A 14,012-nucleotide genomic window follows, 5' to 3' on the forward strand; every position below is an offset into this window, starting at 1 on the left:
ACCGGCTCTTCCAGGCACATTTTCTAAACTGAGTCTGGTAGGAGGGGCATAGAGGGAGGAGCCAGCCCACACTCTCAAACTCTTAAAGTGCCAGTGGCTCCTAGTGGACCAGTCTAGACCCCATGGTACTAATGTGGACCACAGCATCCTCTAGGACAGGCATTCCCAACCATGGTCCTCAAGGCATACTAACAGTGCAGGTTTTAGTGATATCCAGGCTTCAGCACAGGTGACTTAATTAGCACCTCAGTTATTTTGATTTAACCATCTGTGCTGAAGCCTGGATATCACTAAAACTTGCACTGTTGGTGTGCCTTGAGGACCGTGGTTGGGAATGCCTGCTCTAGGACGTAAGAGAAAATTGAATATCGCCCAATATGTATGTTGCCTTTTTACAGTTTTCTACCACATTTGTCTTAGTATTTTAGATGTTACTAGTAAGCCCACAATTCTTAGGTTCTAACATTTTTATAATTCTTTCCCATTACACTCAAAATTTCAGTTTCCTTATATGTTTTATGTATCAGGGAATAATATACTTCATTTCTACAGGACCTAAAATTACCTAATCTGGGTGATAGTACCTAAATGTACCTATTTTGACTGTTAGAACCAAAAAAGACCTATTTCTGTTACTTAAGTTGAAACTATATAAATTTAGTGGAGGAATGGTAGTTTTCATATGTAATTCATATATACAGATGTGTCCCGTTACAGCTTTGCTGTGTAGCATACTCATTGTGACTGCTGGCTCCCAAGATTTGAAGGTGCGACCGTACGCATACACAAGCAATTAATTTGCTTCTATGGGAAAGCCATACCTGCCAATGTATTGCAGCCTTCCGCGGCATAGCGCTCCTGCAATGTGTTCGCATCACAAGAGCAAAGGAAGTAGCAGGACACATCTGTATTAAAGTCAGTGTTTCATACATAAAGATACGTTGCATGATTTTTTTTTTTTTTTTTACACAATGTACAAATTCCTAAACTGAAATTTTTAAAACCTATAAAATAATAAACCATAGATTGAACCCACCAACCCCCATACCCCCCCCCACACACACACACACACACACACACACACACACACACACTCCCTCCCCCCAGCCCCACCTAATTTTAATTTTTTTAGGTCCTAAAAATCCGGGGCCTAGTTATTAGTAATAAACGTGTAACATAAGGACAGTTTGTGAGACAACATTACAGAGATAATAAAGCAATTTGCTATTCCAGTAAAGAATAGTGTTAAATTCTGTGTTTCCATTTATGCCCAAAATTGTTTTTATCTAATATAGTGACACAGCATGAGAGGAAAGGGTGTGACCTGCCACAGGCCGCAGAGTCAAACCATGGCACTGGAACACTCTCTAAAATAGAACATGACCAGGGTCTGTTCTATCACAGCCGTCACCTGGAAGTTGTCAGTTCATATATTTTGGTCCACTCTATTCATATAAATGTGCATTATCTCTTTGTTGTTTTTCACTATACATCATCTTAGTTTAATATGATATATAGCTTTGTTTGGTTAGGAATCATGTATATTTACCTTGCCTGTGATGCAATCTGGTATCCTGGGCTCCAGTGGTCCAGTCTTCTTGTGATTTCATCTGAGCAGCTGCTGCTTCTGTTCTGTGGACTGTTATGCACATGTGCCGTCTCTGACTAGCAGGTCAGAGGAAAATGCCATCAGTGGCTGCTGGGCAATAAAGAGGGTGCTGCTAGAGAAGTGATGAACTTCTCCACGGCAACCCACTCTGTGAACAGGGTGAAGCAGAGAAAAGCTGAAAACAGGGCTTCTCACTGCACTATAACTCCTTAGGGGTAAATTTACTAAGGTGGGAGTTTTTGTAGAACTGGTGATGTTGCCCTTAGCAACCAATTGGATATCTTCTAGAAGCAGCTAGACAAATGTTATGTATAATCTTATTGGTTGCTATGGGCAACATCACCAGTTCTTAAAAAAACACTCCCACCTTAGTAAATTTACTCCTTAGTCTTTCAAGAACACGGATAAGTGGATAATGCAATGCTTGTCATTACCACATGTTGAAAAGTAATGTCACTCTATATTCAATATATTAGTGAATAATTTGTGACACCTTTGACCCATAAAACTGTTACAAATACTGTATGCATAACAGTAATACAGCACTTGTTTTGTATCTTCAACTTAAATATTTATAATCACCTTTTCCTCTAATTTTCATTAGTCGTTTAATGAACATTTCTCGATTATGGCCTATGCGTTGGAATGACTGCACAGTTCTCCCTCAACATTTCAAAGCTAAAAATGTTTGTCTCCTTAATTAGACAAGCTGATGCTTCTTTCTGTCCAGGAGCATAAAACTGTAAAGCGCAATGGAATAAATAAATAAAAACAAATCTTAACCAATCTGCATTCTGGTCTCTACTATATAAAAAAAAAAAAGTACCAAATAATGCTGTAGCTATAGATCTTAGTGTACATGGGATTGGCCACCCGGGAATCTAGTCTACCCGGTACCCCGATGGACCAATCCTCCCCATATGAGCTGTAGGCCATAAGTTGGACCCCCACTGTCCTTGACAGCCAGAACATCAGGCGCCAAGATTAATAACCATATATTGGAGCAAATTCAATTATCTGATTTTTCTTCTTACACTTCCAGAGGCTCCATCAGCTTCTGTATTTGCCCATTATTAATAAGACAGCTCATGTGTAATTGCCCTATATTACCATGATCATTACACAGGGATTTCAAAGTAAACACTGTGCTGTGCACTTTAGAATTTGTAGCAGGAAATGCATTATATCATCACATGACGTCAGAGGGATACAGCACGACAAGACCCTGATATATGGATGGAGGACCTTAATCAGGACTCCTAAGAAAATCATCTCTAACTGCTCCTGGTCTGAACATTCAGGGAAAGTCTATTTCTTTTATGTATGATTCACTTTTTACCCTAGTTATTCCAACATGCTACCGAATGTAAGAAAGTCTTATTGCTTGTGGAAAAAAAAACCGAATAGATTTAGGGGTATATGCAATTGCCGGCGAATCGCGGCAATTTTTCGCCCGTTTTTTAATTCGACACAATTCGACCGTCGAATTCCGGCAAGTGGGTGCCGGAATTCAACATATTCAATAAAAAACGGATTCGACAGTCCCGCTGTCGAAAAACGTCCGATTTGACGAATTTTGATTAGACTTGTAAAAATGTAAAAAAAACGGGAAAACCGGTAAAAACCACGAAAAAAAATTGCGTGGGGTCCCCCCTCCAAAGCATAACCAGCCTCGGGCTCTTCGAGCCGGTCCTGGTTCTAAAAATCTGGGGGGAAAACTGACAGGGGATCCCCCGTATTTTTAAAACCAGCACCGGGCTCTGCGCCTGGTGCTGGTGCAAAAAATACGGGGGACCAAAAGCGTAGGGGTCCCCCGTATTTTTTACACCAGCATCGGGCTCCACTAGCTGGACAGATAATGCCACAGCCGGGGTCACTTTTATACAGCGCCCTGCGGACGTGGCATTAAATATCCAACTAGTCACCCCTGGCCGGGGTACCCTGGGGGAGTGGGGACCCCTTCAATCAAGGGGTCCCCCCCCAGCCACCCAAGGGCCAGGGGTGAAGCCCGAGGCTGTCCCCCCCCCCCCCCCCCCCCCATCCAAGGGCTGCGAAATAATAAAACTTATCGCTCATGACTTACCTCCAGTCATAAAAGAGTTAAAATACATAAAACAAAATCTACATTTTAGAAATATAACAATTACAGAATACTGAGGATAAAAATATAGAATTTGACGGCAGATAAGAGCCACTTGGCCCATCTAGCCTGCTCCCCCCCCCCCCCCTATTTTTTTTTACCATATTTTTATCTCAAACCTTATTTGATCCTTATTTCTTTGTAAGGATATCCCTATGTCTAAGGGCGTAGCTACCATAGGTGCAGGCAGTGCAGCTGCTATGTGGCCCAGAGCTGAGAGGGGCCCACCTTCCGTGTCAAACTTACATGTGTTCTATACATTTCTCTTACGTCCTAGAGGATGCTGGGGACTCTGTAAGGACCATGGGGTATAGACGGGCTCCGCAGGAGACATGGGCACTCTAAAGACTTTAGATGGGTGTGCACTGGCTCCTCCCTCGATGCCCCTCCTCCAGACCTCGGTTAGATCCTGTGCCCAGAGGAGACTGGATGCACTGCAGGGGAGCTCTACTGAGTTTCTCTGAAAAAGACTTTTGTTAGTTTTTTTTATTTTCAGTGAGCACTGCTGGCAACAGGCTCCCTGCAGCGTGGGACTGAGGGGAGAGAAGCAGACCTACTTAAATGATAGGCTCTGCTTCTTAGGCTACTGGACACCATTAGCTCCAGAGGGTCGGAACACAGGTCTCACCCTCGTTGTTCGTCCCGTAACCGCGCCGCCGTCATCCTCGCAGAGCCGGAAGATAGAAGCCGGGTGAGTATAAGAAGAAAGAAGACTTCAAAGGCGGCAGAAAACTTCTGATCTTCACTGAGGTACCGCGCAGCGGTATCGCTTCGCGCCATTGCTCCCACATTCACACACACTGACGGCACTGTATGGGTGCAGGGCGCAGGGGGGGGGGCGCCCTGGGCAGCACTCATAAACTTCTAGGGACACTGACATAGATATATATATACTGCGGAGGCAGTATATTACAGAAACCCCCGCCAGTATAAACATTTGAGCGGGACCGAAGCCCACCATTGAGGGGGTGGAGCTTGATCCTCCAGCACTAACCAGCGCCATTTTCTCCACAGCACGCTGCAGAGAAGCTGGCACCCCGGACTCTCCCCTGCTGAACACAAGTACAGAGGGCACAAAAGAGGGGGGGGGCACATTTATTTGGCGCAGTGAGTGTATTATTATATATATATATATATATATATATATATATATATATAATATGCGCTGTACTGACTGGGATTTTTTTCCGGTGGCGCTGGGTGTGTGCTGGCATACTCTCTCTCTGTCTCTCCAAATTGGGGGACTGTCTCCATATAGATATATATCCCTGAGTGTTTGGGGGTGTCGGTACGTGTGTGTCGGCATGTCTGAAGCGGAAGGCTCATCTAAGAAGGAGGTAGAACAGATGATTGTGGTGTCTCCGTCGGTGACGCCAACACCTGATTGGTTGGATATGTGGAATGTATTAAATGCAAATGTGTCTTTATTACATAAGAGATTGGAGAGTCCAGGGAAGAAACAGGGAGTCAATCCATGGCTTTGGTTGTGTCACGGGGCCCTTCAGGGTCTCAGAAACATCCCCTGTCCCACGTAGCAGACACTGATATTGACACGGATTCTGACTCCAGTGTCGACTACGATGATGCGAGGTTACACCCAAGGGTAGCCATTCATTATATGATTATTGCTATAAAAGATGTTTTGCATATCACAGATGACCCCTCTGTCCCTGACACGAGGGTATGCATGTTTAAGGAAAAGAAACCTGAGGGAACCTTTCCCCCGTCTCATGAGCTGAACGCTTTATTTGAAAAGGCTTGGGAAACTCCAGACAAGAAACTGCAGATTCCCAAGAGAATTCTTATGGCGTACCCTTTCCCTGCGCAGGACAGATTACGGTGGGAATCCTCGCCCAGGGTGGACAAGGCTTTAATGCGCTTGTCCAAAAGGGTGGCGCTACCATCTCCGGACACAGCAGCCCTCAAGGATCCTGATGGTCGCAGACAGGAAACTACCTTAAAATCAATTTATACACATACGGGTGCCTTGTTCAGACCGGCAGTAGCGTCGGCATGGGTATGTAGCGCCGTAGCAGCATGGGCAGATAACTTGTCATCTGACATTGACACCCTAGATAGGGATAGCATTTTATTGACCTTGGGTCACATTAAAGACGCAGCCTTATATATGAGAGACGCTGCGAGAGACGTTGGGCTGTTAGGTTCAAGAGCCAACGCCATGGCTATTTCTGCTAGGCGAGCCCTGTGGACCCGCCAATGGACGGGTGATGCCGACTCAGAGACATATGGAAGTTTTACCTTACAAGGGTGAGGTCTTATTTGGGGAGGGTCTCGCTGACCTGGTTTCCACGGCTACCGCGGGTAAATCTTCTTTTTTGCCTTATGTTCCCCCACAGCAAAAGAAAACACCACAATATCAGATGCAGTCCTTTCGGTCGCATAAGTCCAGAATAGGTCGGGGCTCTTCCTTCCTCGCCAGAGGTAAGGGTAGAGGGAAAAGAATGCCTGCTACGGCTAGTTCCCAGGAGCAGAAGTCCTCTGCGGCTTCTACTAAATCCACCGCATGACGCTGGAGCTCCACTGAGGGAGTCCGTGCCGGTGGGGGCACGTCTTCGACTCTTCAGCCAGGTCTGGATTCTGTCAGACGTGGATCCTTGGGCGATGGAAATTATATCCCAAGGCTAGAAACTGGAATTCAAAGAGGTGCCTCCTCGCCGATTTTTCAAGTCGGCTTTGCCAGCTTCTCCCCCAGAGAGGGAAATAGTTTTAGCTGCAATTCAAAAGCTGTATCAACAGCAAGTGATTATCAAGGTTCCCCTGGTCCAACAGGGGAAAGGGTACTATTCAACCCTGTTTGTGGTCCCGAAACCAGATGGCTCGGTCAGACCCATTCTGAATCTAAAATCCCTAAACCTGTACTTGAAAAAGTTCAAATTCAAGATGGAATCGCTCCGGGCAGTTATCTCCAGCCTGGAAGGGGGGGATTTTATGGTGTCACTAGACATAAAGGATGCATACCTTCATGTCCCCATGTATCCTCCTCATCAGGTGTACCTGAGATTCGCTGTACAGGACTGTCATTACCAGTTTCAGACGTTGCCGTTTGGGCTTTCCACGGCCCCGAGGATTTTCACCAAGGTAATGGCGGAAATGATGGTGCTCCTGCACAGGCAGGGAGTCGCAATTATCCTGTACTTGGACGATCTCCTGATAAAAGCGAGATCGAGAGGTCAATTGCTGAAAAGCGAGTCGCACTCCTTGAGAGTGCTGCAGCAGCACGGCTGGATTCTAAATCTACCAAAGTCACAGTTGATTCCAACGACTCGGCTATCTTTCTTAGGCATGATTCTGGACACGGAACAGAAGAGGGTTTTTCTCCCAATGGAAAAAGCCCAGCAACTCCAGAACATGGTCAGGGACCTGCTAAAACCAAAAAGAGTGTCAGTCCATCAATGCACTCGAGTACTGGGAAAAATGGTGGCGGCCTACGAGGCCATCCCCTTCGGCAGGTTCCATGCGAGGACATTTCAGTGGGACCTTCTGGACAAGTGGTCGGGGTCCCATCTACAAATGCATCAGAAAATAAGCCTGTCCCCCAGGGCCAGGGTCTCTCTCCTGTGGTGGCTGCAGAGTGCTCACCTTCTCGAGGGTCGCAGGTTCGGTATTCAAGACTGGGTTCTGATGACCACGGATGCGAGCCTCCGAGGATGGGGAGCAGTCACACAAGGAAGAAATTTTCAGGGACTCTGGTCAAGCCAGGAGGCTTGTCTACACATCAACGTACTGGAGTTGAGGGCCATATACAACGGCCTACGACAAGCGGAGAATCTTCTTCGCAACCTACCGGTTCTGATTCAATCAGACAACGTCACAGCCGTTGCTCATGTAAACCGCCAAGGTGGGACAAGGAGCAGAGTGGCAATGGCGGAAGCCACCAGGATTCTTCGCTGGGCGGAAAATCACATAAGCGCTCTGTCAGCTGTCTTCATTCCAGGAGTGGACAACTGGGAAGCAGACTTTCTCAGCAGACACGATCTCCATCCAGGAGAGTGGGGACTTCATCAAGAAGTTTTTGCAGAGATAACAAGTCATTGGGGACTTCCTCAAATAGACATGATGGCATCTCGCTTCAACAAGAAGCTTTGGAGGTATTGTGCCAGGTCAAGGGACCCTCAGGCAGTAGCGGTGGACGCCCTGGTGACACCCTGGGTGTTTCAGTTGGTCTATGTGTTCCTTCCTCTTCCGCTCATCTCAAAAATATTGAGAATCATAAGACGAAAAAGAGTGCAGACAATACTCATTGTTCCAGATTGGCCTCGAAGGGCCTGGTATTCAGATCTTCAGGAAATGCTCACAGAAGATCTGTAGCCTCTTCCTCTCAGGGAGGACCTGTTGCAGCAGGGGCCCTGCGTGTTCCAAGACTTACCGCGGTTACGTTTGACGGTATGGCGGTTGAACACCAAATCCTAGCTGGGAAAGGTATTCCGGAGGAAGTCATCCCTACTCTAATAAAGGCTAGGAAGGAGGTGACGGCGAAACATTATCACCGTATCTGGAGGAAGTATGTATCTTGGTGTGAAGCCAAGAATGCTCCTACGGAAGATTTCCATCTGGGCCGTTTTCTCCACTTTCTACAGACAGGAGTGGATATGGGCCTAAAGTTAGGCTCCATTAAGGTACAGATTTCGGCCCTATCAATTTTCTTTCAGAAGGAATTGGCTCCTCTTCCAGAAGTCTAGACTTTTGTAAAGGGAGTGCTGCACATCCAGCCTCCTATTGTGCCCCCAGTGGCACCATGGGACCTTAACGTGGTGTTACAGTTCCTAAAATCTCACTGGTTTGAACCTCTTCAAACGGTTAAATTAAAATTTCTCACTTGGAAGGTGGTCATGTTGTTGGCCTTGGCATCTGCAAGGCTGGTGTCTGAATTGGCGGCTTTATCTCACAAAAGCCCCTATCTGATTTTCCATGTGGATAGAGTAGAGTTGAGGACTCGTCCTCAATTTTTGCCTAAGGTGGTTTCATCGTTTCATATGAACCAACCTATTGTGGTACCTGTGTCTACGGGTGACTTGGAGAATTCCAAGTCCCTTGCTGTAGTCAGGGCCTTAAAAATTTATGTAGCCAGGACGGCTCGGGTTAGGAAAACAGAGGCACTGTTTGTCCTGTATGCAGCCAACAAGGTTGGCGTTCCTGCTTCTAAGCAGACTATTGCTCGCTGGATCTGTAACACTATTCAGCAGGCTCATTCTACGGCTGGATTGCCATTACCAAATTCGGTAAAGGCCCATTCCACTAGGAAGGTGGACTCTTCTTGGGCGGCTGCCCGAGGCGCCTCAGCATTACAGCTGTGCCGAGCAGCTACTTGGTCGGGTTCAAACACTTTTGCTAAATTCTACAAGTTTGATACCCTGGCTGATGAGGACCTCGTGGTTGCTCAATCGGTGCTGCAGACAGTAGCTGATCTTGCCACGGGCAAGCAGGACTTTTGCCCGGGGCGCCGCCTTCCAGAGGGCGCTGGTGCCATCCGGAGGGCGCCGCACCGTGGCAAGATCCGCCACTGCTGCCCGCTGTGTCCCCCGTCCGCCTCCGCTGCCCGCTACCCGCTGCCGTCCTCGTCCACCTCCTGTGAAGGGAACTAGACGCTATGCGTCTAGTTTCCCTTCGTGGAGAGTAACTTTGCTGAGCGGTGCGCGATGACGTCATCGCGCACCGCACAGCAAAGGTCCTCTCCACGAAGGGAACTAGACGCATAGCGTCTAGTTTCCCTTCGTGGAGAGGACCTTTTGCTGTGCGGTGCGCGATGACGTCATCGCGCACCGCTCAGCATTCAAGCGGCGCTAGCAATGTACAGGGGGCGTAACTGACCACGCCCCCTGTATTAGGACACGCCCCTTTTCCTGCCCGGGGCGCAGAGCGCCCTTGAACCGGCCCTGGCTGCAGAGTCATCCGCACTCTCCCGCCCGGTCTGGAGCTTTGGTATAATCCCCATGGTTCTTACGGAGTCCCCAGCATCCTCTAGGACGTAAGAGAAAATAAGATTTTAAACCTACAGGTAAATCTTTTTCTCCTAGTCCGTAGAGGATGCTGGGTGCCCGTCCCAGTGCGAACATATTTCTGGAAGGCTTGTATATAGTTATTGCTTACATAAGGGTTATGTTACAGTTAAGATTAGTCTTTGGCTGATGCTGTTTTGTTCATACTGTTAACTGGTTGCGTATGTTCCAGGTTATATGGTGTGGGCTGGTGTGAATCTTGCCCTTAGATTAACAAAAATCCTTTCCTCGTACTGTCCGTCTCCTCTGGGCACAGTTCTTTAACTGAGGTCTGGAGGAGGGGCATTGAGGGAGGAGCCAGTGCACACCCATCTAATGTCTTTGGAGTGCCCATGTCTCCTGCGGAGCCCGTCTATACCCCATGGTCCTTACGGAGTCCCCAGCATCCTCTACGGACTAGGAGAAAAAGATTTACCGGTAGGTTTAAAATCTTATTTTTTCGCCATTGGGTGGTACATAGGGGTCCTTTCAAACTTTTTTATTGGGGCCTTCAATATATCTAGGTATGCCCCTGGACCTGCTCATTGTAGTGTGGTATAAAATGAACTAAAGGGCATTTTAATGTTATATAATATGAAACCGGGCACTGTAATGAGGCACAATATGTACGGGGAGCACTATATATAATATGAATTGGGGATACTGTGTTGCATAATGTGTACTGGCAGCTCTGAAATGTGATGTAGGGCGAACTTAAGCACTACTACGATTCATAAAAGAAACAAGGGCACTACTATGGGGCATAACATTAAATAAGGATCTACTATGGTTCAGAAAATGAACTAGGGCACTATTATAGGGCATAAAATTAACAACTGCTGCAGAGAAGTGTCTCTTTAGAACAGGAGTAGCCAACCCTGGTCCTCGAGAGCTACCAACAGTGCGCGTTTTCCAGGTCTCCGCACTGTTAAGTGATTAGCTCCACTTGTGGATCTTTTAAAATGAGACAGCATGCATTAGTTTGCTTCGATGGTTCAGGTTTTATCCATGAATGTTAAGGGGTTGAACTCCCCTAATAAGCGAAGGTTAGCATTGGGCTATTTTGCTAGGCACAAGGCGGATATTGTCACATTGCAAGAGACACACTTTTCATCTTTGGCGGACCCTATTTTTAAAGACCGCAGATTTCCATTGGGGTATTTTGCTAATGGTCCCTTTAAGAGGAACGGTGTGGCTATATTGTTTAAAAATTCCGTCTCCTTCACCTTGCATTCCCAGATAGCTGATAAAAAATGGCCGTTATCTTATCCTGAGTGGCCTTTTAAATGACAAACCGGTTACTTTGGTCTCGGCATATGCCCCTAATTCAAACCAAGTAGCTTTTTTTCGTAAATTATGTTTGGCTATTCAGAAGATTCGTACAGGCTCTCTTCTTCTCGCAGGGGACTTTAATTTAGTCCTTGATCCTAAATTGGACAGGTCTCCCAGGCCTTCTTCCTCCTCTAACGCCCCATGTTTAGCCTTTCGTAATCTCTTAGTTGCTTGAATTTGATCTCTATGATATTTGGCGAGTCCAAAACCCTTCCGGTCGCGAATACACCTACTATTCTCCCGTTCACAATTCTTATTCCGGCATTGATTTTCTGTTTTCGGATAAATGGACCCTCCAATTTGCCAGATCTGTAGACATTCTCCCTATCACCTGGTCAGACCATGCCCCGATGATTCTTAAGTGGGATATTGCTAGTCAACATTCCCCTCCCTGTCCCTGGAGACTATCTCCTCATCTACTGGCTAATCCCATATCTAAAAAAATTATAGTTGACAGTATCACGTCTTATATGGAATTTAATTGGCCCGCGGACACGTCCACCCTGAATTTTTGGTGCGCCCTTAAAGCTGTTACTAGGGGGGGTGACAATACAAGCAGGAGCGCAGCTTAAAAAACTTAATCAACAACGTCAGAATGATTTGGAGCTTAAATTAAAGGAGTTGGAGAACAAAAATCAAACTAGACCCTCGAAATCCCTCCAGAAAGAGTTGGTTGACACTCGGTCCCAACTCCAGAAATTGCTTATGGCACGCACCCAGGCCACACTAAACAGGATGCGTCAAAAATTTTATTTAACAGGGAATAGACCGGGGAAAATGCTTGCTCGTAAGCCAGGAATAGAATTAGACTTATTGTATCCCCCACGGGCGCCAAAATATCTAACCCGTTGGAGATATCGAATCCGTTTGCCAACTTCTATTCCCAACTCTATAATAATAATAATAATAATAATAATAATTTTATTTATATAGCGCTCTTTCTCCAATAAGACTCAAGGCGCTTAACAGATACATAGCATAATATAGTACAGAAAATAATGAAGTAGATTTTCATAAAATACAGAAGCATGAAGACACTAAAAGGGACATTATGGAAATGCTTGAGTAAACAGAAAAGTCTTGAGTCTACTTTTGAAGGATTCTATAGTTGGGGCCTCTCGCACTGTGCGGGGAAGTGAGTTCCATAGAGTCGGAGCCGCATGACTAAAAGCTCGACCCCCCAGATGAATTACGGTAGATTCTAGGTACTGCTAAAAGTCCTTCATCTACAGATCGCAGTAATCGAGTTGGGCAGTATGGGGTCAGAAGCTGTTTCAGGTACCTTGGTCATGTAATGCTTTGAAACTCAGTAAGCCAATCTTGAAGATGATTCGCCATCGTACAGGCAGCCAGTGAAGGGAGTAGAGGATGGGTGTTATGTGGCTAGAACGGGGCTGGTTGGTTAATAGCCTGGCAGCTGTGTTTTGCACATAACCTTTCGACTGACCCCTCTACTCCACAACCCACTCTCTCCTCTATCAACTCCTTTCTTGCTGATTTGAGACTCCCTTCCATTTCAGACGATCAATTAGAGATGCTGAATGCCCCTTGGTCCACATCAGAAACCCTTAGGGTGATCAAGTCCCTCCCCAAAGGTAAAGCACCAGGCCCTGATGGTTTTATTAATGATTTTTATGTCTCCCTTCAGGATCTCCTGGCTCCCTCTCTAGTGGCAGTTTACAATGATATTACTTCTCAGGGCACCCTCCCGAAAGAGATGCTGGAGGCTCGCATTGTCACGATCCCCAAACCAGGTAAAGATTTGAATCTTTGCCAAAATTACAGCCCCATTGCATTATTAAACGGGGACATTAAAATATATGCTAAACTAATAGCTTACCGACTGAATGCCCTCCTTCCCTCGCTGATACACCCAGACCAGGTCGGATTTATACCTGGAAGACAAGCGTCTGACAACACCCGTATGGTATTTAACCTCGTAGACTCCTTAGCCCGTAAGCAAGGTCTCCTTCTGTTATCTTTGGACGCGGAGAAGGCTTTTGACTGCTTAAATTGGTCTTATATGCGAGAAGTGTTATTGAAATTCGGCCTTCGAGATCAAATCCTGTCATCCATACTAGCCTTGTATAGCTCTCCGTCGGCCCGGGTCTTTAGTAATGGTTTTCTATATTTTCCCTTTTCAATTTACAATGGCACCCGCCAGGGATGTCCTCTCTCCCCTCTCATTTTTGTCCTGGCAATTGAGCCTTTAGCAGCTAAGATCCGAGCGGACCCGCAGTTCCCAGGACTTCAGTTAGGTTCCACCCTTCATAAACTTTGTCTGTTTGCGGACGATGTTTTTTTATTTGTAACTAACCCGTGCACTACACTTCCACATTTACATAAAATTTTAGATATGTACTCTGCAGCATCCTATTATAAATTAAACGCATCTAAAACTGATGCCCTGCCGATTAATCTTACCCACTCCTTTGCCTCTTTACGTGCTAATTACCCATACAATTGGCAAACGACCTCAATACGATATTTGGGTATTTATATCCCCCCGTCTTCCTCTTCAGTTTTCAAAATTAACCTCCCTCCTATATTGGCCTCACTTCAGTTGTTCACCAAATCATGGCTTAACTATGAGATATCTTGGCTGGGGCGTCTGGCTGCTTTTAAAATGTCGTTGCTTCCCAAATTAATGTTCCTGTTTCGTACAATTCCCTATATTTTTCCGAATAAATATCTAGATAAGGCTACTGCTATTCTCACCAATTACATATGGTCTTCGCGCCCACCTAAACTCGCCCGCGCTAGGATGCATTTACCAAGGAGAGATGGTGGCTTGGATATGCCTAATCTCTCACTATACCAGGAGGCCTGCCTCTTAGCTCAGATTAAAGATCTTTGTAGTGATACACGTTTGGGGTGGACGTGTCTGGAAGAATTAGCTTGCCCCAGGTTTCCCTTGAGAGATCTCTTCTGGCTA

At 46.1% G+C, this 14,012-nt stretch overlaps 1 protein-coding gene across 2 annotated transcripts in view; it reads left to right on the forward strand.

The window, feature by feature from the left end:
- Positions 1-287: 287 nt before the first annotated feature.
- The window catches only part of TRAPPC3 (trafficking protein particle complex subunit 3), a 110,221-nt gene continuing 96,496 nt past the window's right edge, over positions 288-14,012 (forward strand). Inside the window, exon 1 of one of the 2 annotated variants that reach the window (XM_063954409.1) lies at positions 288-379. In XM_063954409.1, coding sequence (XP_063810479.1) covers positions 335-379 — 45 coding nt within the window. In that variant the 5' untranslated portion in view covers positions 288-334. The remainder of the gene's footprint in view (positions 380-14,012) is intronic. The other variant, XM_063954412.1, reaches the window with a different exon arrangement.

The sequence above is a fragment of the Pseudophryne corroboree genome, chromosome 2 (genome assembly GCF_028390025.1).
Source record: "Pseudophryne corroboree isolate aPseCor3 chromosome 2, aPseCor3.hap2, whole genome shotgun sequence".
Classification (NCBI taxonomy): Eukaryota; Metazoa; Chordata; class Amphibia; order Anura; family Myobatrachidae; genus Pseudophryne; species Pseudophryne corroboree.